Source organism: Trifolium pratense, linkage group LG3 (genome assembly GCF_020283565.1).
Source record: "Trifolium pratense cultivar HEN17-A07 linkage group LG3, ARS_RC_1.1, whole genome shotgun sequence".
Taxonomy (NCBI): domain Eukaryota; kingdom Viridiplantae; phylum Streptophyta; class Magnoliopsida; order Fabales; family Fabaceae; genus Trifolium; species Trifolium pratense.
The window spans coordinates 53,442,929-53,463,326 of record NC_060061.1 but is presented as its reverse complement, the minus strand read 5'-3'; the positions used below and the strand labels follow the sequence as shown (position 1 = coordinate 53,463,326).

At 33.0% G+C, this 20,398-nt stretch overlaps 4 protein-coding genes across 6 annotated transcripts; 3 read left to right on the top strand and 1 right to left on the bottom strand.

The window, feature by feature from the left end:
- Positions 1-1,663: 1,663 nt before the first annotated feature.
- Positions 1,664-4,082, bottom strand: LOC123916147 (leucine-rich repeat protein FLOR 1-like). Of its 2 annotated transcripts, XM_045967528.1 has the most exons (2): positions 3,165-3,684; positions 1,664-3,014 (listed from the first exon to the last, which is right to left on the bottom strand). In XM_045967528.1, exons 1-2 carry the CDS (start codon positions 3,511-3,513, stop codon positions 2,074-2,076), a joined length of 1,290 nt encoding a protein of 429 aa, XP_045823484.1. In that variant the 5' UTR covers positions 3,514-3,684; the 3' UTR covers positions 1,664-2,073. The 2 variants fall into 2 exon arrangements, with proteins under 2 accessions (XP_045823484.1, XP_045823483.1); XM_045967527.1 differs by having other exon boundaries at positions 1,664-4,082.
- Positions 4,083-5,691: 1,609 nt separating this feature from the next.
- On the top strand, positions 5,692-10,566 carry LOC123916275 (protein FAM136A-like). The gene is made up of 4 exons (XM_045967695.1): positions 5,692-5,843; positions 7,736-7,876; positions 8,336-8,473; positions 10,072-10,566. The coding sequence occupies exons 2-4, from the start codon at positions 7,748-7,750 to the stop codon at positions 10,264-10,266; spliced, it is 462 nt and encodes a 153-aa protein (XP_045823651.1). The 5' UTR covers positions 5,692-5,843; positions 7,736-7,747; the 3' UTR covers positions 10,267-10,566.
- Positions 10,567-11,293: 727 nt separating this feature from the next.
- Positions 11,294-14,655, top strand: LOC123919033 (trigger factor-like). Its single transcript, XM_045971255.1, has 9 exons — positions 11,294-11,379; positions 11,524-11,617; positions 11,714-11,826; positions 12,369-12,409; positions 12,518-12,594; positions 13,151-13,259; positions 13,382-13,395; positions 13,757-13,858; positions 14,294-14,655. The coding sequence occupies exons 2-9, from the start codon at positions 11,573-11,575 to the stop codon at positions 14,408-14,410; spliced, it is 618 nt and encodes a 205-aa protein (XP_045827211.1). The 5' UTR covers positions 11,294-11,379; positions 11,524-11,572; the 3' UTR covers positions 14,411-14,655.
- Positions 14,656-14,872: 217 nt separating this feature from the next.
- On the top strand, positions 14,873-19,696 carry LOC123913907 (pentatricopeptide repeat-containing protein At4g33990-like). Of its 2 annotated transcripts, none has more exons than XM_045964819.1 (4): positions 14,873-15,797; positions 16,410-18,392; positions 18,773-18,887; positions 19,101-19,696. In XM_045964819.1, the coding sequence occupies exons 1-2, from the start codon at positions 15,301-15,303 to the stop codon at positions 17,425-17,427; spliced, it is 1,515 nt and encodes a 504-aa protein (XP_045820775.1). In that variant the 5' UTR covers positions 14,873-15,300; the 3' UTR covers positions 17,428-18,392; positions 18,773-18,887; positions 19,101-19,696. The 2 variants fall into 2 exon arrangements, with proteins under 2 accessions (XP_045820775.1, XP_045820774.1); XM_045964818.1 differs by having other exon boundaries at positions 14,996-15,797; positions 16,410-18,486.
- Positions 19,697-20,398: the final 702 nt, after the last annotated feature.

Sequence of the window (20,398 nt, the reverse complement as noted above, 5' to 3'; positions counted from 1 at the left end):
CTCTGTCCCAAATCTTTGGTCCTTTTACCTTTTTAATTTTGTCCCAAATTTTTAGTCCTTTTAAGAAATCAATGCACAATTAATGATATTTTATCATTTCTACCCTTACTAAAGCTAAAACATTAATTAAATATATTTTCTTTTTCTTAATAAAGTAAGGGTAAAAATGACTTATATTATCAATCTTTATCATTTTTTAATATTCGTGCAAAACTCTAAAAGGGCTAAAATATTGGGACGAGGAAGTATGTAAATACTACTCCCTCCAGACACAAATATAAGAAGAAAAAAAAACACTTTGAATTTTGGACACAAATATAAGCAAAAGTCAACTACTTTTAAACTAATTAATACTATTGTTCCTAATATACCCTTATTTAATCATTTCACTTTCCAAAAGTTTATGTGATTTTCAAGGCATAAATCACTTTTCAAAGGGTAATATAGTAATTTTTTGGTTACGGGTAATATAGTAAATTTAACTCATGTTTTGCATTAAATCAAGAAAATTAACTACACTTAACTAAATTTCTTAAACACCGCATAAACAGTTATTTTTTCTTATATTTGTATCCGGAGGGAGTACCGTATAGTACTGTAAAATTATCAAAAATACAGTATATTTCGCCTTAAATTTATCAAACTTGTACTATAAAACAAGGGAATTGAAAAATTCATCAAAAAAATCAGGACCACTACACATAAGATTTTTCTCTCGCGACCCCTCGTGTTTCTTTTATACCTTGAATTTTCAATTTTGCCTTTGAAAAAACTTCGGTTTGTAGAAATCGAAATTTTTTTTGCCTTGAAAACAAATTCCGGTTTCTAAAAACCGAAATTTAAGCTGAATTTGCACTAGAAAAAATTCGATTTATGCGAACCGAATTTTTTTGCAAGGACAAAATTGGAATATTAAGAGTATAAAAAAATCACGGAATGAGTAGAGAAAATATCTACGCATGATGATAGGCAGTACCTGTGTCGTGTTTGAAATGGATAGCGTTGCTATAATGACTTTGGTTTTGGTCCATTTATGATTTATCTATATTTTATTAATTTATTTATTTATATATTTATGAGAGAAATAGATATAAGGAAAAAATTAATGTGACTTATTAGTGAAATTCACGTATTAAAACAGATTTCATTAATCTATCGTGGTGTCGAATTTAGATTATTTCATTTATCTATGTTTTATTTGTTGTCTATTTATGAAAGAGATAGACAAAATCTATACTCAACTTATTGTCATTTTATGACAAAGATCGACACAAATGAAGGATTAGTGAGACTCACTTTAATAAGTGGATCTCACGAGTGGGTCTCACTAATATTTTACTTGTGTATAACTGTTTATAAATAGACAATAAATATATCATAGATAAACTCCAATGTATAACAGATGTTTTAAGCTTCTCACATTTTATAATCTATTCGGTCAAAATATTATAAGTCATTAGATTTGATCTAGTGGTGAGGGGTTTGAATAATATACTAGAGGTCATGAGTTTGATCATCAACTCCATTGTAAAAAAATAAAAATAAAAAAGTAATTAGAAGATAATGTGATTATTGACCCAATTTATATTAAAAGATTTTATTTTTTTGAAAAAGATCTTGTAATTAACAATAAAAGAGTAGAATATTGTCGACAAATTCTAACTCAACAAACAAAAATATCAAAATTATTATATTGAACATCATAATTGAATTCAAACCTCATTCCCTCCGCATACATCAATTCTTCTAATTTTTATTCATATTCTTCTTATTTTTATAAAAACATTGAAGGAGAAAACTTTATTATTCCATCTAGTCCTTAATATCAGAGAGAATTTGTTATCTAGATTAATAAAATGTTAAATGTATTTAGTCTATTTTTTAAACCAAATATATCAATCATTTCATGAATCTAAAAAATTAATTTTTTCTTATATTAACGAAAAGTATAAAAACTAAACTCTTATCACTATAGTAATAGTAACACTGAAGTGTCAATATTATAAGTCTCTGAATTTATATCCCATAATTGCTCTAAATCACTGGAACCTTGATGAACTAAACTTTACAACACTACACTTTGCAAGGCTTCAAAGGAGAACCACACAAGCAATCATTTCCAACAAAAACACTAGCAGAAAAATTATTCTTTGGAATTTCACCACAAAGATGATTATAACTAACATTCAACTTCTCAATTCCAACAACACTTTTTGTCACTTTTCCAAACACCAAATTATGTGACAAATCCAAAACCTTCAACTTATTACCAAACCTTAAACTCCCCAAATCAAACTTCAACAAATTCTCCGAACCTCGAAACTCGATCAAATATTCTGTCTTATTCAACAACCCAATTGCACTTCCTGAAATCTCATTCCCAGAAAGATCAATATAATCATAGAAAAAAGTTTCTGATGGTTTCCAATCATCAAGTTTTATCTTTATTCCACAATGTGCAAGTTTCAAAGAGTAGATAATAGGAGATGAAGCGACCCATTTCGGAATTTCCTTCAAATGAAACATATTTCGTGACAAATCCAATGATTCGATGCCTTTAACGTTCATTGAAGGAAATGGGTCAACGAGAAAATTGTCTGAGAGATCAAGGTTGAAGATTTTTGTTAAGTTTGCAAAACTCTTCGGTACAGTTCCTGAAAATTGGTTTTTTGAGAGATCTAATGTGTCAAGTGCTTTGAATTTTCCGAGAAAATCTGGGATTTTCCCGGAAAGTGAATTGTGTCCTACCTCAAGGTACCTTAAGTTTGAAGATAGAGATGAGATGGAAAGTGGAATTTTCCCGGAAAATTTATTCCGAGAAAGTTCGAGGATAATAAGGTTTGATAAAGAAGTGAAAATTTCGGGTATGTTACCACTGAGTTGGTTTCCTTGGAGACTAAGGTATGTGAGATTTTTAAGGTTTTTAATGGATTCTGGAATTGTTCCTGTGAGAAAATTGTTACCAAGTTTTAACTGAGTTACACGAGTCAATGCAGATATTGAACTCGGGATCGTTCCTGTGAATCGGTTTCCTTCTAGACTCAGTGCTTCTAATTGGTTCAAGTTGCCAATGTTTTCGGGTATTTGACCCGAAAGTTTGTTATTTTCAATGTAAATGTATTTGAGATTTGGTAGTTTAAAGAGAAAATCCGGAAAAGGACCCGAAATATTTAGGAGGTTTTGGAGGTAGAGTCCATCTAGGTATTTAAGTTTTGAGAGTAAGGGTGAGAGTGTACCTACCAAGAAACTTTTTGGATTTTCGGTGTCACCGGATAAGGACAAACTTGTGACTCGCTTATTGTCGAATAAACACCCTACACCATTCCATGTACAACAATCTGTACCCGCTATCCATGTCTTCAGTATGGATGTTGGATCAGATTTGATGCCGGATTTGAAAGCTAGTAGACCCGATTCATCGTCCACGTGGCATTTAGCACCATTTGCATTAAGGGGAAGTAAGGTGGAGATAGTAAGTAGGATGAGAAGGGTTGTGGTGAAGATGAGGTTCATTCTATTTTGCTTACACAATGATTTGAGATTGGGAGAGAGAGTATAGAACCCAAATGTGAGTGAAGTGTGTATTAATAGATGTAGAGTTGAGGATAAGATTTTGGGAAGTTTTGTTTTCTTTATTAATGAAAAGTTGAAGCCAGCAAATTTGACTACGTAAATGGTAATGGGGTGTCATGAATTAGTACAAAAATTGATGTCTATCTATGTGTGTAATTTTCAAGGTCAATTTATGCTGCCCCCCATTCAGTTAATGTGCATGTGCAAGGTGGTTTAATCAATTCTACTATGTACACATTCCTTGCACCATACGCACCAAAGGTTCATGATAGTCTTGAAAGAGACTACTAGCACTCGGTTGGAATATGTAGTTTAAATTAAGGCTTAATATCATTTTGGACTCAACTATAATGATAGTGCAATTTCAGTATGTTAGTTTTTTTTTTTTTGAGGCAATGTTACATTTTAGTTGTACTAATGTACTGTACTATACTATTGTAAATCGATTATTTATATTAGCAATAAATAATCATTTGGATATATAGCAATAAAAAGTGGGTAGAGTTGCTTATTGATATTTTCTCTCCCCACCCCCATGAATCTTTTATCCCGCTTGAATTTTCAATTTTGTTCTTGAAAAAACTTCGGTTCGTAGAAACTGAAGTTTTTTTTTGCCTTGAAAACAAATTTCGGTTTTTAAAAACCGAAATTTACTTTGAATTTGCACTAAAAAAATTTCGATTTCTGCGAACCGAATGTTTCTGCAAGGGCAAAATTGGAATATTGGGGGGTATAAAAGATTCATGGGAGGGGGAAGAGAAAATAGCAGCTACCAATCCACTAACTCTTCCTTCATCCAGAAAAACCTCAGACCTTATTATAGTGGCAGCCACCAATCCATTAACTCTCCTTTATCAACCTTAGTGGCAGCTACAATCCATTAACTTCACCTTATTCTAATAAAATTACAAGAAAATAAAATCACCTAAAAAGTTGAGTTTTAACTTCAAAAATTATTCATTTTTATAATTTTAATAAGAGAATATAAATAATTAATCTATTTACGATAATTCTACATTTTCAAGTTACACATGTCAGGTCACTTAGGGCTCGTTTGAATTAACTTATTTTTGAGCTTAGTTTATGATAAAGTAGCTTATAAAAATACAATTTTCACTAATGTGGATTTATAAAATAGCAAAAAATCTAATTTATATTGCATAAGATAAAAAAATAATATAAGGGTCTTGCTAACGAGTGCCCCCGGGGCACTCTTTAAGCATTCCATTTAAAGAAACTTTTTATTCAAAAAGTTAAACATTACAATTTCCAATGCATTGACTTTACGCATTCCGATAAAAATTCTATAAAAAACTTACTATTTAAGGGCTTAAAGAGTGCCCCGGGGACACTATTTAGCATTTGCCATAATATAATCCAAACGGACCCTTAAAATATGTCACACAACTTTTTTCAAATGAAAAAAACTAAAAAATAGACCAATACTAAATAATTTTTAAAGTAGAAGAATCAATTTCACAAATAAATAAACATTCAAAAAAACAAAATTCACAAATAAATAACGTTCATGTGACTTTAGGAATATCGCGTTTTATATTTAGAGGTTGGAGTTTCAAACTCAAACACCTCACTTATTCACTTTAAGGGTGAAATTTATAGCCGTTACGTTACCCGACCAAAAAATAAGAGATTATACATGTACAAATTTATGTGCTCACGAAAGATGTAGGTATTAATGTGATTATTTATTTACGAGCTATGCTCGACTCAAATTCATACTCTTATTATAATAGTAGACGCATTTTCTAAAATTAGTTTTTTTTTTTTGGTACAAAAGAGGCCTAAGCCCAACAAATTAAAAAAACAAAAGTAAAGAGTTATTCTAACATTTTTAGGCATGCAAGTCCCGGATAAAATCATCAAAAAATAAATTACGGAGTTCACTCGGAGAAGACTCCACTATCGAACAACTAAAGGAACGTTTTCTAAAACTAGTTATCGACTATCGTATATTCTTTCTTTAGGCGTTTGGCCCTCCCTTTAATACAAAAAAAAAAAAATTATTTTTACAAAAACAAAAATTAAAACTTTTTTTATTACTGAAAATAAAAACTTGTCGAAAAAGAAAACTGCAAAAATAAATAAAATGACAAAAATTGCTACTCCCATCTCATAAACCCTTAAACCCTTTCAAACAGAGAATCGTAGGGAAAGGAGAAAGCCGCATAAGAATTTTCGACAGCCACTACAAATTTGCGAGTTTTCAAAGAGAATCTAAACCTAATTTACTGCGAATCACACATTCTCAGGTTAGTAAAATCATGTTCATTCATTCTTCGTTTTTGTTGTTCTACTAAAAAAATAGGGTTTTTTCCTTAGATTCTGTTGTTGTTGTTGTTGCAAGCTTAAAAAAATTTCATCTTTATAGAGTTTAGAATACAACCCTTGATTCTTGTTTTTCTGTTGTTGATTTGGATTTTGAATTGTTATTACTACTAGATTATTCTTCAATAACATATGATTCTGATTTGGGATTTGAGTGTGATGTATAGAACACTTCCAAGAAGCCCTTCAAAGTCATTATGTGAAGAGCCATAAGAAGTTGAACCATACATTGATCTTCCCCTCGGAAAGTAGTGTATGCTTTGACAACTTTCAATTCAGCTGATTCTGTAAGAGCCAGTTAATCCCACAAGTTAGTCATTGCCGAATAGTATTCGTGAATGGTCATATTATTCTTGTTAAGATCTATAATATCACTCTCCGGTTTATTCCTTTATACAAAATTAGATTTCTCATACAAAAATGTTTTAAATGATCCCAGACCTCTTGAGCAATATTATAATTTGCTAGTTGCATATCTATTGACTGATGAACAGAATTATTGAGCTAAACAAGGACCTTAAATTACTAACATCCCGTTTCCAACTCTTTTGCATTATTGTGCTTCATCGTTTTTGTATGTGAGTTAACAGAAGATCCGGAGATCATACGTTAAGCTCACAGATAAAAAGGATGCAAAATATATAGAAGAGTTGGAAGCATAAGATGTTAGTAATTCAAAGATCCTTGTTTGGATCAATAATTCAGTTTCTCGATTAATAGTATGCAACTAACAAAATATGATATTGCTCAAGAGGCTTTTGGGATCATTTAAAAGTTGAAATGTTTATGAGTGATCTAATTATAAAAAAGGTATAAGCTGAAGAGTATGATATTAGATATCTTAAAAAGAATGATATGACCATTCTCAAATTCTATTCGGCAATGACAAACTTGTGGGATCAATTGGCGCTTATGGAGGAATCAGCTGAATTGAAAATTGTCAAAGTGTACACTGACCAAAGGAAAGAAGAGCGGCGTTTGGTTCGGTTTTTTATAGCTCTTCGTAATGACTTTGAGGGGCTTTGTGGAAGTGTTCTACAAACAAGAACAACCTATGGAGCCCATTTAAAATTGAATGAGATGCAATTTGTGTTTTCAAGTAAGAAATTTGATGTGGACCACTTTTTAGAGTATATCGAAAAATCAAACCATGCTCTGATACCATGTTAACATAAGTGATTATTCATAGAGAAAGCAGGCTATTGAGCCAAAGCTTGAATACAAAATGTTACTTTAAAAATATATAGTGAAATATATGTAGACTAAATTACCCTTAGCCCAATTACGGCCAAAGACCCATTTTACATATTCTAACAGACACACAAACATTGATAGTAATTTAAGAAAATAGAAGTGATTGAAATGTAACCACATCTTGGTTTTGTGTAGTCAGACACTGACACATCATATTAGTGCTGTTAAATGTCTGTCAGGCATTATAGCATGGCGGATCTTGTGCCAGCCGCTATAGGCCGCGTCACCTATTTTATCTGTCATAGGCTGCATCACCATGTTTACATGGAAGATTTTGCACCAAACACACCTACAATAAGAAGTGTCGGTGCTACATAGATCAAAAGTGTATTTACTAGATTTTGATTCTCAAAATTAGGTGCATCTTCTCTAAAGCGAGTAACTCGTTTACTCGCTTTAAAGTCTAAAGTAAGTATTGATTAATAAATCAACGGTTGATATTAAAAGCACATCATAACAAAGTATATGTTTGTTGAAACAACAATTTTTCTCCGTTAACTAACTGCTCACTTTAAAGCAGATTGTTCTTAAAACTAAGAGTTTCAGACCTCATTTTTTACAGTGAGTAAACCAGATGGATCATTTTGCAGCAGCTGAAGAGCAGTTAGCTTCACAGAGACTTAGGCAGAAACTTGAGGAAGTGAATGCAGCTGCTCAAACTAATCTTGCTCCTGTTCAAGACCATGTCAATTATACTCTCCAGGTTCTTTCTGGTCTCATAATGTCATAAGTATTTCAATGGTTGTTTTGACTTTTAAATTTAATGCTACAGCCGTATCTTTCTTCGGAAAATTGAATGGTTTTATGGCTTGATGACTTTTCTATATTGAAATTAGTAGCACGAAAGTTAATATCATCTGGTTTGCTGATTTTTTTGTCCTGCAGTATTCCTTTCTTTTTAATTTGATACAAATTATTGTACTGTTGATATTCTTTTGTGCTTATTAGTCATAAATTCGAACTGGTACATGGCATGACTTTTATATTGCTTGGCACTAATTGTTGACTTTCTATATCTTTTTATCTTTTACACCAAATGCTTTTAATTTTACTGTAAATATGTAATGCTTTGCCCTATAATGGTATTATTCCGCAATTCCTTTCCTTGAGAAATATAATTTCTATTCCATATGTAGTTGATTGTTTGATTGAATATTTGCAGAAAGCCTATTTTAAATGCGCATATGAGTGCTTTGATAGAAGCCGAAGGCAGGACGAGATAACCAATTGTGTTGAAAATTGCAGTATTCCTCTTTCTAATGTTCAACAGACGTTTGAGAATGAGATGGCGCAGTTTCAGGTAAGCTACCCTGTATTTCTGTGATCATATTCTAAATTTCAATTTAATAAAACCCAATTTTCCCCCGTACATACGCGCTTCAAGCATCAAATCCTGTGATCGAAAACTAGTGTCATTCTCACAACTGGGAACTTAATAGTATATGTACATTTCGAAGGATAACATGAATTATCCAACAATGATTCTCTCATGAACATAATGTAGACTTAAAACACACGTGTAGCATTACATATAACAATGAAAATAGATGAAGAAACTATTTCACAGGTACTTGTAGTAACCATAGACAATATATATCTATTCTGGTAACCTAAATACACCTATCAAACAAAACACAGTTAACAATAAAAAGTCCAGATATGCAAACTGAATCAGATTATTATTATTTCTTTTTTATATAAAGTTGATTCCTTTGGTTGATTTTAAGTGACAAAGACTCTATTATCATCTCACAACATAGTCCTATGTAGCATGAGTGTATGGGAAAAAAACCCTTACCTGGAGGACTTCCTCACAACGATTCTGACCGTAGAGAGAAATCTAGGTAAGGGCTCCAGGTAAGGGCTTTTTCCCCATACACTCATGCTACATAAAACTATGTTGTGAGATTGTGAGATTATAATAGAGCCTTTGTCACTTAAAATCAACCAAAGGAATCAACTTTATATAAAAAAGAAATAATAATAATCTGGTTCGGTTTACATATATGGACTTTTTATTTTTACCTGTGTTTTGTTTGATCAGTGTATTTAGGTTACCAGATTAGATATATAGTCTATGGTTGGTTACTACTAGTACTTGTTCTGTGAAATAGTTTTTTCATCTATTTTTATTGTTATATGTAATGCTGCGTGTGTTTTAAGTCTACCTTCATTATTTTTATTGAGGGTTGACTGGTTGGCACTATACTTTTCCTTTTAATTCCTGTATATACTTCATCCAACAGCCTTTTCTATTGTCTCCCTTTCATTATCTCGTGCCTGTTAACTTTTATACATTTATTTTCTGTCTTGACTACTGAAGTGGGGCCATATACTTTGATTGTAATTTGTACAGAATAGGGTTTTATTGTTAATTCTTCCATCTTTTAAGATACTTTCCTGTATTTAGTAGGCATACTCATAGACCTCATACGCGAGTCATCTTATGTCTTTCTCTCACGGTCCTTTCCATACAGTCCAACTACCTTACTCTTTGTCTTGGTTATTCTGTACAATTACATCATTTACCTCGTCGATTGTTCTACTTCCATGAGTTTTTTATGCATATATTTTTCTGTGAATGACAATACTTGCAGAGGTTAATTGTTTGGCTAGAGATATAATGTATAATAGAACATTATAACGTTGTTTGATCTATCTTACTAACCTAACCTAGTTGGTTAAGGCTTGATTGTCATTGTTGCAACACTAGTTAAAACATTCAAAACGTGAATGTGTAAATCAGCTGTTGATATTTTGTTTTATCTATTGTCCAAATTATTTGTACACTGTGTGTTAATTTATTTTTTGGTTTTTGACATTTGCACCATGTTCTACTTCAGTATTGTCATTTAATACCTCCCTCTTTGATCTAATGATGTTTTCAACATGGTGCAGGAGAAGCTCAATAGATCTCTAATGGTTTGTCAAGATAAGTATGAAGGAGCTAAGCTTCAAAAGAAATCCGGAGCGATGAATGACATGATTTCCTGTGCTGACCAAGCAATTCAAGACAACATCAAGATGTTGCCGCTTCTTGCTAACAAGTTGAAAACTTCCTTTGGTATTCGCGACGACAACAGTTCTCTCTAGCAAATTTTGCTTTTCTCAACATTTATCTATTTCTGGAACATGGAATACAAAAGTTAATATACTTCATTCCTGTAATTTTATTGGTGATGCATTTTTATCCACCAATAATTTTGATGTATTCGAAGACATTTAGAATTGTTATGCATACATAGATAATATTAATCGTTGATTTATTTATGAAACGAGTTTTTTGCTCTACTTTTTAGAGTGAATTCTTCACTATAGAGGAGCTAAATCTTATGATCAACAAATAAATTCTTTTGCTCAAGAGAATCGAGGCCTTTGGCAAATTTTTGTGCACTGATTGTCATTGTGTGTTACCTCTACTACCCTTTGGTTTTACTATTATGCTTTATCTAATTTGCATGGTATGTAGACAAATACTCGTAACCGGTTTTAGGTCTGTTATCTCACAGACTTCTCAAAATTTTCATTTTTCCCTTTATATAGGCATCGAAAGTTAGTTCCAAATAGTTCGGAAGATATCTTCCACTCGGTAGTTTTTCGGAAGATATCTTCCAATTATAACCTCCAAACAAAGATAAACTTTGCAATAAACACTTATGAAAAAAGAAATATTTGCAAAATTTCAGGAAGTTTAAAAGATAAACAATTGTTTTTGTATATAAACACTTATCTATATCTATTAGTATATTCATAATTGCATGTCTTTGATCACTAAGTTAAGTTGAGTTGCATATCTAGTAGTAGATATATTGTTCGGTTTTGTCTATATTTGTAATTTCTTTTGTTTCTATTTTTAAGCATATCATTTTTCTATATTTTTTTTAATTTTTTTTTTAGTGAAATTACAGTGAAGAATATAAAATTTATATTAGTAGTAGATTAGTCTCAGATATTTTTATGTTTAATTAGTCTAATAATATATATTTAGCTACCTCATAAAAATTAGTAGAAATATTACAGTAAAAAGAAATTATTACTTGATTTTATTCATTTTATTTTGACATTTTCGGTCTCAATAACAAGTACATAAAATCTTATCGGTAACAAAACTTGTTACATCAAAAAAGTGTTCTCTTCTCTTGTCAGATAATAGAAAGATTCGTTGCTGCCACTGGCTTCTTCTTCTTCTAAACTAAGCCTAATAAGGTAATAACTTCGTTTCTTCTTTTTTCCTTATCCATTTCCTTTCATTACTCTTCAAACACACTCTCCCATTCACCTTATTATGGTTTCTATTTTTTATTTATTTCAATGTTGCTTTACTTATTATGTTCATTTACTATATACTAGCTATTTAAGCATATTCAAGTGTTTGCGGTGTGAAAATTGACAATAAAGAATGCATACAGTATCTCAAACCTTCATCTTAAATCTAACTCCTCAGGTTAATACTTTCTCCCTCTCCTTTTTATTTTATTTTTCACATTATCTTGTTCTTTATAGTAGTTTGTTCTTTAGTAACTTGAATATTTGCTTGCAGATGATCAGATATAGGCAGAGAGTAGAAGATTTTGTTTCGTGTAGCTCGAATTGTAGACATTTCTGTCTTTCATTGAAGCATAGACACGGCGGCGCAATGAGGATTTTTAATAGGCACTGCTTTTTTCTGAGTTTTATTTTGAATTGCATGTTTGTTTCAGCAAATACTATGTAACATGACCTAACCATAACCCACTTGGGTTGGTCCGGTGATATTGGCCGAGACCCGGAAGTGTGCTCCTCCTTAAGGTCTCAGGTTCAATATTCTCTCTGGTGCCAATTTGGGTGGGTTAATTTAGCTTCTTCAGAAAAAACATGACCTAACCATTTGAGTTTCTCACATAATTACACGGAAAAGCTCGGTGTGAGTTTCTCATTATAGTGTCGGTGTTCTCTCTTTACTGACTTGATCATCACTTTCTTGACATAGGCCTTGTTTGGATTTGCTTTTAGCTTATGAGAGGTTTTTAATTAAAATAGGTTTATAGTTTTCCACTTATGAAAAGGTCTTTAATTTCGACTCATTATAGGTTTTATTGTTTAAGCTTATAGATGTTCATGGAGAAGTTAAATGAGAGAGCTTTTGAAAAAATTGAGATGCAAAAGCTAATTTTAATTTAAATAGGATTAATTTCGAAATCAATTTCTTTTTATAGGGAACAAAGTAAATGTCTTCGTACTGCTGCTGTATTATCAGGTGCTGGTTTTTCTTTTTCCGTCTGCATGCTTATTAAGTTGTTTCAATCCTAGATCGTAATTTACATGTTATTAGTGTCTCTTGAACTTTGATTTTTTGTTTTTGTAGGCGCTGAAACTTCTTCTACTCATTTTGAGGAGTTCTCTGTCTCTACTGCTGACACCAATGATGTCGGAGAACTAAAGGTATCATCGTACAATATTTAGGTGAAAAAGTGTATATAGTAAGAGAGAAAGAGAAACAGGTGATAGCTCAGAAAATTATAAAGACAGTTGATTAGTCTTGGTGTAATACAATGCGACTAATCGTTGCACCAAATAAGACAATAATAGCTAAACATGCATGTTTGGATTGGCGGTGAGGTTGTCAGAATCACAATGAGCCACCGTGATTTTGGCAAGCTTCAACAAAACCACGATGACACCGTGATTTTGCCAAATCCACTGCTCATCCAACTAATTGTTCAGTTATGTACACATCATATTTATAACAATAAGCACATACATAATCGTGATTTTTCTCAAAAGCATTAAGTGCACATTTGGACAAAACGGTCTAGTTGAGAGGAGGATATAGAAATTTTCTGTTGAACTCTTTTCAAAATTTGTTGCAGAATCTATTCTCTAATCTGTTAATATATCCGTCATCTATCGCATCTAACTTCTATGGTTATGTAGTCACGATTGACATATGCTCATAACCTTTAAAATTTTAAATGAACTTTTAACTCTTCTGTTCCAGTTAAGCTTCGAGGTGTTTGGGAACAAAACACAGAGGACCTTTGATTACGTGTTTCAGAAAATGGTTGAAGCTGCACAACCAATTCCAGGATTTCGTAGAGTAAAAGGAGGTGAAGTATTTCTATGGCCTATAAATTAGCATTGTTTGACATTTTTCTTCTTATATCAAAAGATTTTGACATTTTTCTTATGCTTGTTGGTAAATTGCTGCTAAAAAATTGTGGACAACCAGGAAAAACGCCAAATGTAAGTTTTCTCTCTTTAAGGCTTGTGAAGAAGTTAATTGTCTTACCTATTATTTTAACTATAGTTAACAATAGCAACCTCGACCACCATGTCTGTGTGTATCAATGAAGACATACATAAAAAATGGCAAATTAACGTGTCCTTAAAATTTTGGAACCAGAGATTTTGATCCATGTTAGGGCATATTTTTCTTGCATTATGGATGGTGTTTGAGAAAGAGGACAAATAGTACATGCTAGAATCAAGTAGCTTTTGTGTGTAATACACAGTTTAGTTGAATGTGTGCAAATTCTTCTGCAGATATTTTGGATATAGAGGAGATTATTAATTTTTATGATTGTTTACAAATCGTGTTTAACAGATACCGAAAGACATTTTATTAGAGGTTCTAGGACCTTCCAATGTTTTTAAGCAAGTTATCGAGGAAATAATCAACTCAACTGTAGCTGAGTATGTAGAGAAGGTATTTTTCCATTTCCTAATTATAATATTTTCTAATTCCATTGCTTCTAGCAAATTACATAGCTATGTTTTCATTCATTTAATGTCGCATGCCTATACTATTACATAAGGGAAAATGCTAGAACACTTTGTACTTTAAACGTCATGGTTATCAAATTGAGTATCAAACATTAGATTAGTGTTGTCAAACAGTGGTGCTATTGTGTAGCCGAATTTGAATAAATCGATACTGTTTCTGCAATGTGCCATATGGTACAAAATGTTATCAAATTGTGGCTATAGTGGTGCAATAACACTGTAGTGTAGTGAAATTTGAACAAATTGCATTTTTTTGCAACCTGCAAGTGACAACATTGCGTTAGACAAAAACTTTTTACTTTTGCTTTGTTTGTTCTGTTATGTTAGTATGGATATTTACCGGAAAAATTCATTGCAGGAGAGTCTAAAAGTCAAGAGTAACTTGAGAGTTGAACAAAGCCTTGAAGATCTTGAAACTACATTTGAGGAGGGAGAAACGTTTAACTTTGATGTTGTACTTCAGCTTCAAAAGTAGAATTGACATGCATTTATATGTTAAAATCTTATCGGATGGAGTGACATTGCCTCTTCGTCCCAAACTAAGGAATCACTTAAATATGATTCAAAATGGAGTTTGTATGAGATGAATATTCAATGTCATTTAAATGCATATTTGGTTGAAGTTTTCAAAGGTAGCTTTTGTCACAATCACGGCGGCACATCACAATTATGCAAACTTACTATAAATTAAAACCTACATATTTGGTGTAATGTCGGCAATTCCATCGTGATTCTAAATGAGATTGTTTTGGTTATTATCAGATGTGGGACTAAGAACAATGTGTGAACTTTTTTATTCGAAAGTTTGAATCATACTTGTCAAGAATCATTTTTGTAAAGTTGTCTGCATTCAACAACGAAATGTCAAACAAGCAAATGGTTATACTATTATGTAAAAAGTACTAGTCTAGTTACAACTACTCAAACCATATTTCATAAATTCTTTTGTTTGTAACAAATCACAAAATCCATAGCCTAGAAAAAATTGGCTATGAATAAAAAATCAGCCTCAATATTTTTAACCAAATTTCAAATCGGAACTGTTCCAAAATGTCAACTTTCTAATTCTTTTGAGGTGAAAACCAAGGCCCTTGAGGAAGGAAGGATAAGGAACCAAACAAAAATAATTCCAACAATTTGATACACTATTCAATAACTAAACAAATTCATTCCTACGATTAGACATGTCTGACACCTACGATTATATAGAATTACGTCATTTTTTATTCAAATTATTATTGGTGTCCACGTGTAACTCTCCATAAATAATTACATACATCAAGGTCAAGTCTAACACGGAAGATTTCACAAGTCTTCTATAGGAACAATTGTTAGTTAAATTTTGCTTATCTTTGTCACGTAACAATGTCACGTAAACTATTATCATCACTACTTCGAAGTTGCACAACACATTCCACTATCTCACAATGCCACGCCCAAACTATCCTCCAATCTCTACTTCCAAACGTCATTCTTCAAACCGACATCTTACTAGCATACACTAAATTAGGCCTAATGGCTCATGCTCGTAAACTGTTTGACAAAATGCCACAAAGAAATATGCATTCTTGGAACATCATGATTGCTTCTTACACTCACAGTTCACTGTATTTCGATGCTGTAACTGTTTTTCAAGCCTTTAAACAATGCGGCTCATTGCCTGATCATTATACCTTGCCACCATTATTTAAAATTTCGATAGGAATAGGCGAACCTTGTTTTGGACGGATGTGTCATGGTTTAGTTGTAAAGCTTGGGTATGAAGAAATTGTTGTTGTAACTAACTCTGTACTTGAGTTTTATATCAAATGTGGGACCGTGTCTCAGGCTTTGTCTGTGTTCTCCAATCATAATGCTCATCGGTACAACATTATTATTATTATTATTATTTAATAAATTATGCATCCTCGTTAGACTTATATGGACACACCCAATGGGAGTCTTATTTTAAGCTTATCTTATGATATAGTAAGTATTTTCGAAGTGGTTGGAAGAGCTTTTTAAAATAAGTTATGATATATGTGCATTAGTTGTTTTAAGCTTATTTTCATGGGTGAAATGTGGAAGAGATTTTGAAAATAGCTTATGATACATGTCTGTGAATTGTTTTCAGCTTATTTTGTTAAGCTTCTCCAGATAGCTTATTGTCGTAAGCTCTTATTAGCTCTTTAATTGTAGAAACATTCAAACAAATTATACATTAGTACTTACTAAATAAGTGTTTAATTAATTTGTGTTTCCAATCTCTCCCTTAGTGGTGCATTGATGCGCCAATAGCTATAGGTTGTATATGTGTATGCATTGAACGTGCTGGAAGCACTTTAAATGTGATGGCACATCATTTTCTTGTTGTGGCATTGTGTCTAATGTGCTTCGATGCACATATGCCACGTATAGTGATACATGGTATGTTTCCATACAATGTAGTGAATCCAATGGTTAAAATTCTTAATGTTTTCCAATATGTTTTGTAGGGATTCAGTGACATGGAATTTGATGATATCTGGGTTTGGAAAGGCTGGCCTGTATTCTGATGCTGTCCATTGTTTCAGAGAAATGTTGAAGCATCAAAGTGGATACGAGTTAGATTACATGACACTCCCTAGCGTTTTGAGTGCTTGTGGGAAGGAAGGGGATTTGTTGAAAGTGAAAGAAGTGCATGGTTTTATTGTTAGGAACTTTGGTTTTCATGCTGATGCTCCCATTGGGAATGCATTGATTGATAATTATGGAAAATGTGGTAGCTTGAAGGACTCAGAAAATGTCTTCAAGACCGTGGGCTGTGTAAATTTGGTAACATGGACGACTATGATATCTTGTTATGGGATGCATGGAAAGGGGGAGGAATCAGTTTTTCTGTTTGAGAAGATGATGGATGAGGGGTTTAGACCAAATGCTGTTACTCTCACAGCTATTTTAGCTAGTTGTAGCCACTCTGGTTTATTGGATCAAGGCAAGAAGATTTTCAGCTCAATGATTTCAGATTATGGATTTGAGCCCACTGCTGAGCATTATGCCTGTATGGTGGATCTTTTAGGCCGCTGCGGGTATCTTGAGGAAGCGCTTCGGTTGTTGAAAAGAATGAAGTCATCATCAGTGACAGGAAGCATGTGGGGTGCCCTTCTTGCCGGTTGTGTCATGCACAAGAATGTCGAAATTGGAGAAGTTGCAGCGCATCAGCTTTTTCAATTAGAGCCCAACAATACTAGCAATTATGTAGCTTTGTGTGGAATCTATCAGTCTCTTGGTATGGCTCGTGGTGTTTCAACTGTTAGAGCAAAGATGAGGGGTTTAAGTTTGGTTAAAACTCCTGGCTGTAGCTGGATAAATATTGCAGGAAGGGCTCATAAATTTTACCAAGGGGACCTTTCTCATCCACTTTCTCATATGATTTTCCAGATACTATATGTAATTAGCAATACTCAGTTATCGACTAATGATTTGGGAGTAGGATATTTGCTACATGATGATGATACCTTTGTTATGGCTTAGTAGAACATTAGAGGCAGTTCATCTGAGCAGACATAGGAAGAGATCAGCATCAAAGTAATGCTGCTAAATGTTATGGTTTTAAGTTATGATTCTTTTCAGTTATGAACGTCGACTAATATTATACAAGGTCTCAAGTTTGTGAGTCCAAATATGAGTTGGAGTTGGGTGCCACAGAAGACACAATAGGGTTAATTGAAGCAGTTGTCGGTTTGTGCAAGCGTTCCTTCCAGTGGTGTCTTGTGATGTAGAATAAGAGTTTCAACCTCGCCCTTTGTAATGGGATCAAATTTTCCACTGAGAAACCAGATTGTGGATAAATTAATATTTGAATTTGAAGTAGAAATTAAGAGACAGAACGATTTTCCAAAGTGTGATGAGCCTTCGCGTTAGTGTGTGCGTGAAAATACGCATGAATTTTTTCACTCAGTTGCCACGAGTACTTGCAAAACCACTGACTCGTGTTAATTTTTCTCTTGAGATTGTGGATTGCAACCACAACAACAACAATTGATCTTGCTGCTCACATTTCAGATATTCTTCTGAGATTCAATTGTCTCACAGTCATCAATTGTGTGAAACTTTGCTCAAATTGAAGGATTGACGAGGAAACGATGAAGACGGTGTGCTTTGATCACTAACTCAATTTGCTAAAACCACAGCAGGTAGTTCATATAATCAAGCGTGTCAGAAATCTTGGTTGAGATGGTGATGTGCACCATTAGGAACTTGTAACACCATCAGAGAAGAAGATGAAGGTGGTGGCGGAAAAACTAGAGAAGGAACAGGTTTCGTGGATCTAACTATACTCGGGATACCATTTTAGATTTCAGTGTCCTCAGTGAATAGAAGAAAACGAATAACTGGAATGGAAATTTATTTATAAGAATGTAATTAATTTACAACTGTGCCAGCTCAGCACAACAAACTAGCAGCCCGGCAATACTTAGTTACAGGGAAAGGATTCAGTTAAGTATAGCCAATGGTAAAAAAAGTAAACATTAGCATTTGAGCTAAAGGTGTAGTTACTCTAATAGGGTATCACCTATCATGGATAAGATGGTAAAACCATACAATTTTTTACTTTTTAAACTTTTATTGTGATATTTTTGTTGGGATTGTTAGAACTCTTTTACTTGATATCAATGTCTGCCAATTCTCTTCAGTGTTTTCAGCGACTTTACCTACTAGCTGCTTCTTAATTTGCCTTGTCTCTTCAAATATCATATCATTAACCCCACTTGATATGGGCTATACTCAATCCATTTCAGATTATTCACTTTTTTTATACCTGCTCATTGTCATTTAACAATATTCTTAATCTATGTTGCTGACATAATCCTCACAGGTGATGATGATATTGAGGAGATCCATGCAGTTGAATCATTCTTACCTGCCAAATTCTTTATCAAAGATCTGGGCCATCTCAATTTCTACCTTTGATTTTGAGATTGCTGTCAAAGGTAATATGCTTAAATGCTTGAGTTTTTATTTGGTTGATGATATGGGAATATGGGATTGCCTGGCTTTAAAGCAGTAAATATATCAAATGCTTCCCAATTTAAAACTCCTCATGATGGCCTACCTTTTGCAAGCGGATTATGATGCAGCAACTCGGATTCTGCATTACATTAAAGGCTATCTAGGAAATTGACTAATTTTTCCTTCTAATTCAGACCTCGAGCTCTCTGCCGTCACTAAATCAGACCAAGCTGCATGCCCTGAATCCAAAAGGCCTGTAACTGTTTTCTCCATACTGGGCCCGTCCCTCATACGCTGTAAGTCAAAAAAGCAGACTACAGTATCCAGAGCTTCATCAGAAGCTAAATATCGTGCCTTTCTAAGACTTCATGTGAGATACAGTTGCTTCTTTAATTGTTAGCGGATCTCGAGCATCTTATGTCACAGCTGGTGCCCTGTATTGTAACAATAAATCTGCAATTTAAATCTTCCAAAATCGAAGTTTTCACAAGTACACTAAGCATATTCTACTTGACTGTCACTTGAGTAATCTTCTTCAGCTCAACTTGCTAACTTACATGCTAAAACACTTACTCCTGATGTTTTTCATAGCTTGTTATTCGAGTTGTACATGATAGGTATTTATGCTCCAGCTTGTGGGGGTCGATGAATACTCAGTTAGTTAGTTAGTTACTTTTCTGTTAAGAAAATAGTTGGTTCTGCTTTTTTACTTTTGCTTCGTTAGCTGTACCGTAAACCTTGAATATTTACCTTATTCACATTGAAATGAAGTATGAAATTCATTTAGCAATTCTTACAATGTAATGCATTTCTATTTTCTTTTCTTTTTTGTTTCAAAAAGTCTAGCAGTAAAACTTACACACACGAAGTGTAGTTTTGCGGGTTTGAATTTTTCACCGCCTGAGCTGTATAGAACCAATATATAATGCATTTCTACTCAAACCAATGAAATAATTACTTTCAAATTGATGGTTTTGTTTTATTTTATTACACTTTCAAAGAAATTACACCATATAGAGAAGTGTAATATTGCGGGTTTGAATTTTTCACTGTCTGAGTTGTATTTAATATTTATGGAACCAATATAATGCATTTCGGTTCAAAACAATGAGATAATTGTTTTTGGATTGGGTAGAATGTGTTTTTTGTTTTCATTTCTCAGAATACTTGTTCGTTTCAATTTTCTAATAAAAAAGATACCTAAATCTTTCTTACATAGGGATTAAAAGGTTAACTTCTTCAATATGCAAGCTTAACAATCTACAAACATTGTTCTTGTTCAATTGTGGGCAACTTGCTGAACTGCCCAAGGACATGGGAAAATTGGTGAATCTACGCCACCTTGACATTAGAGGCACTATGTTGACAGAGATGCCTGTACAAATTGCAAAACTACAAAATCTTCAAACTTTGTCTAACTTTATTGTCGGCAAACAACCTGAGGGATTGAATATTGCAGATCTTGGAAAATTTCCTTATCTACATGGGATTC

What these genes read in the sequence shown, in the direction of transcription:
- LOC123916147 (XM_045967527.1), bottom strand. Translation starts at nt 3,513, where the DNA reads ATGAACCTCATCTTCACCACAACCCTTCTCATCCTACTTACTATCTCC.
- LOC123916275 (XM_045967695.1), top strand. Translation starts at nt 7,748, where the DNA reads ATGGATCATTTTGCAGCAGCTGAAGAGCAGTTAGCTTCACAGAGACTT. An exon ending in ATGTCAATTATACTCTCCAG is followed by an intron (nt 7,877 to 8,335) that starts GTTCTTTCTGGT and finishes GAATATTTGCAG; the next exon opens with AAAGCCTATTTTAAATGCGC. An exon ending in ATGAGATGGCGCAGTTTCAG is followed by an intron (nt 8,474 to 10,071) that starts GTAAGCTACCCT and finishes AACATGGTGCAG; the next exon opens with GAGAAGCTCAATAGATCTCT.
- LOC123919033 (XM_045971255.1), top strand. Translation starts at nt 11,573, where the DNA reads ATGCATACAGTATCTCAAACCTTCATCTTAAATCTAACTCCTCAG. An exon ending in TCTTAAATCTAACTCCTCAG is followed by an intron (nt 11,618 to 11,713) that starts GTTAATACTTTC and finishes ATTTGCTTGCAG; the next exon opens with ATGATCAGATATAGGCAGAG. An exon ending in GCAATGAGGATTTTTAATAG is followed by an intron (nt 11,827 to 12,368) that starts GCACTGCTTTTT and finishes TTCTTTTTATAG; the next exon opens with GGAACAAAGTAAATGTCTTC.
- LOC123913907 (XM_045964819.1), top strand. Translation starts at nt 15,301, where the DNA reads ATGTCACGTAAACTATTATCATCACTACTTCGAAGTTGCACAACACAT. An exon ending in TCCAATCATAATGCTCATCG is followed by an intron (nt 15,798 to 16,409) that starts GTACAACATTAT and finishes TATGTTTTGTAG; the next exon opens with GGATTCAGTGACATGGAATT.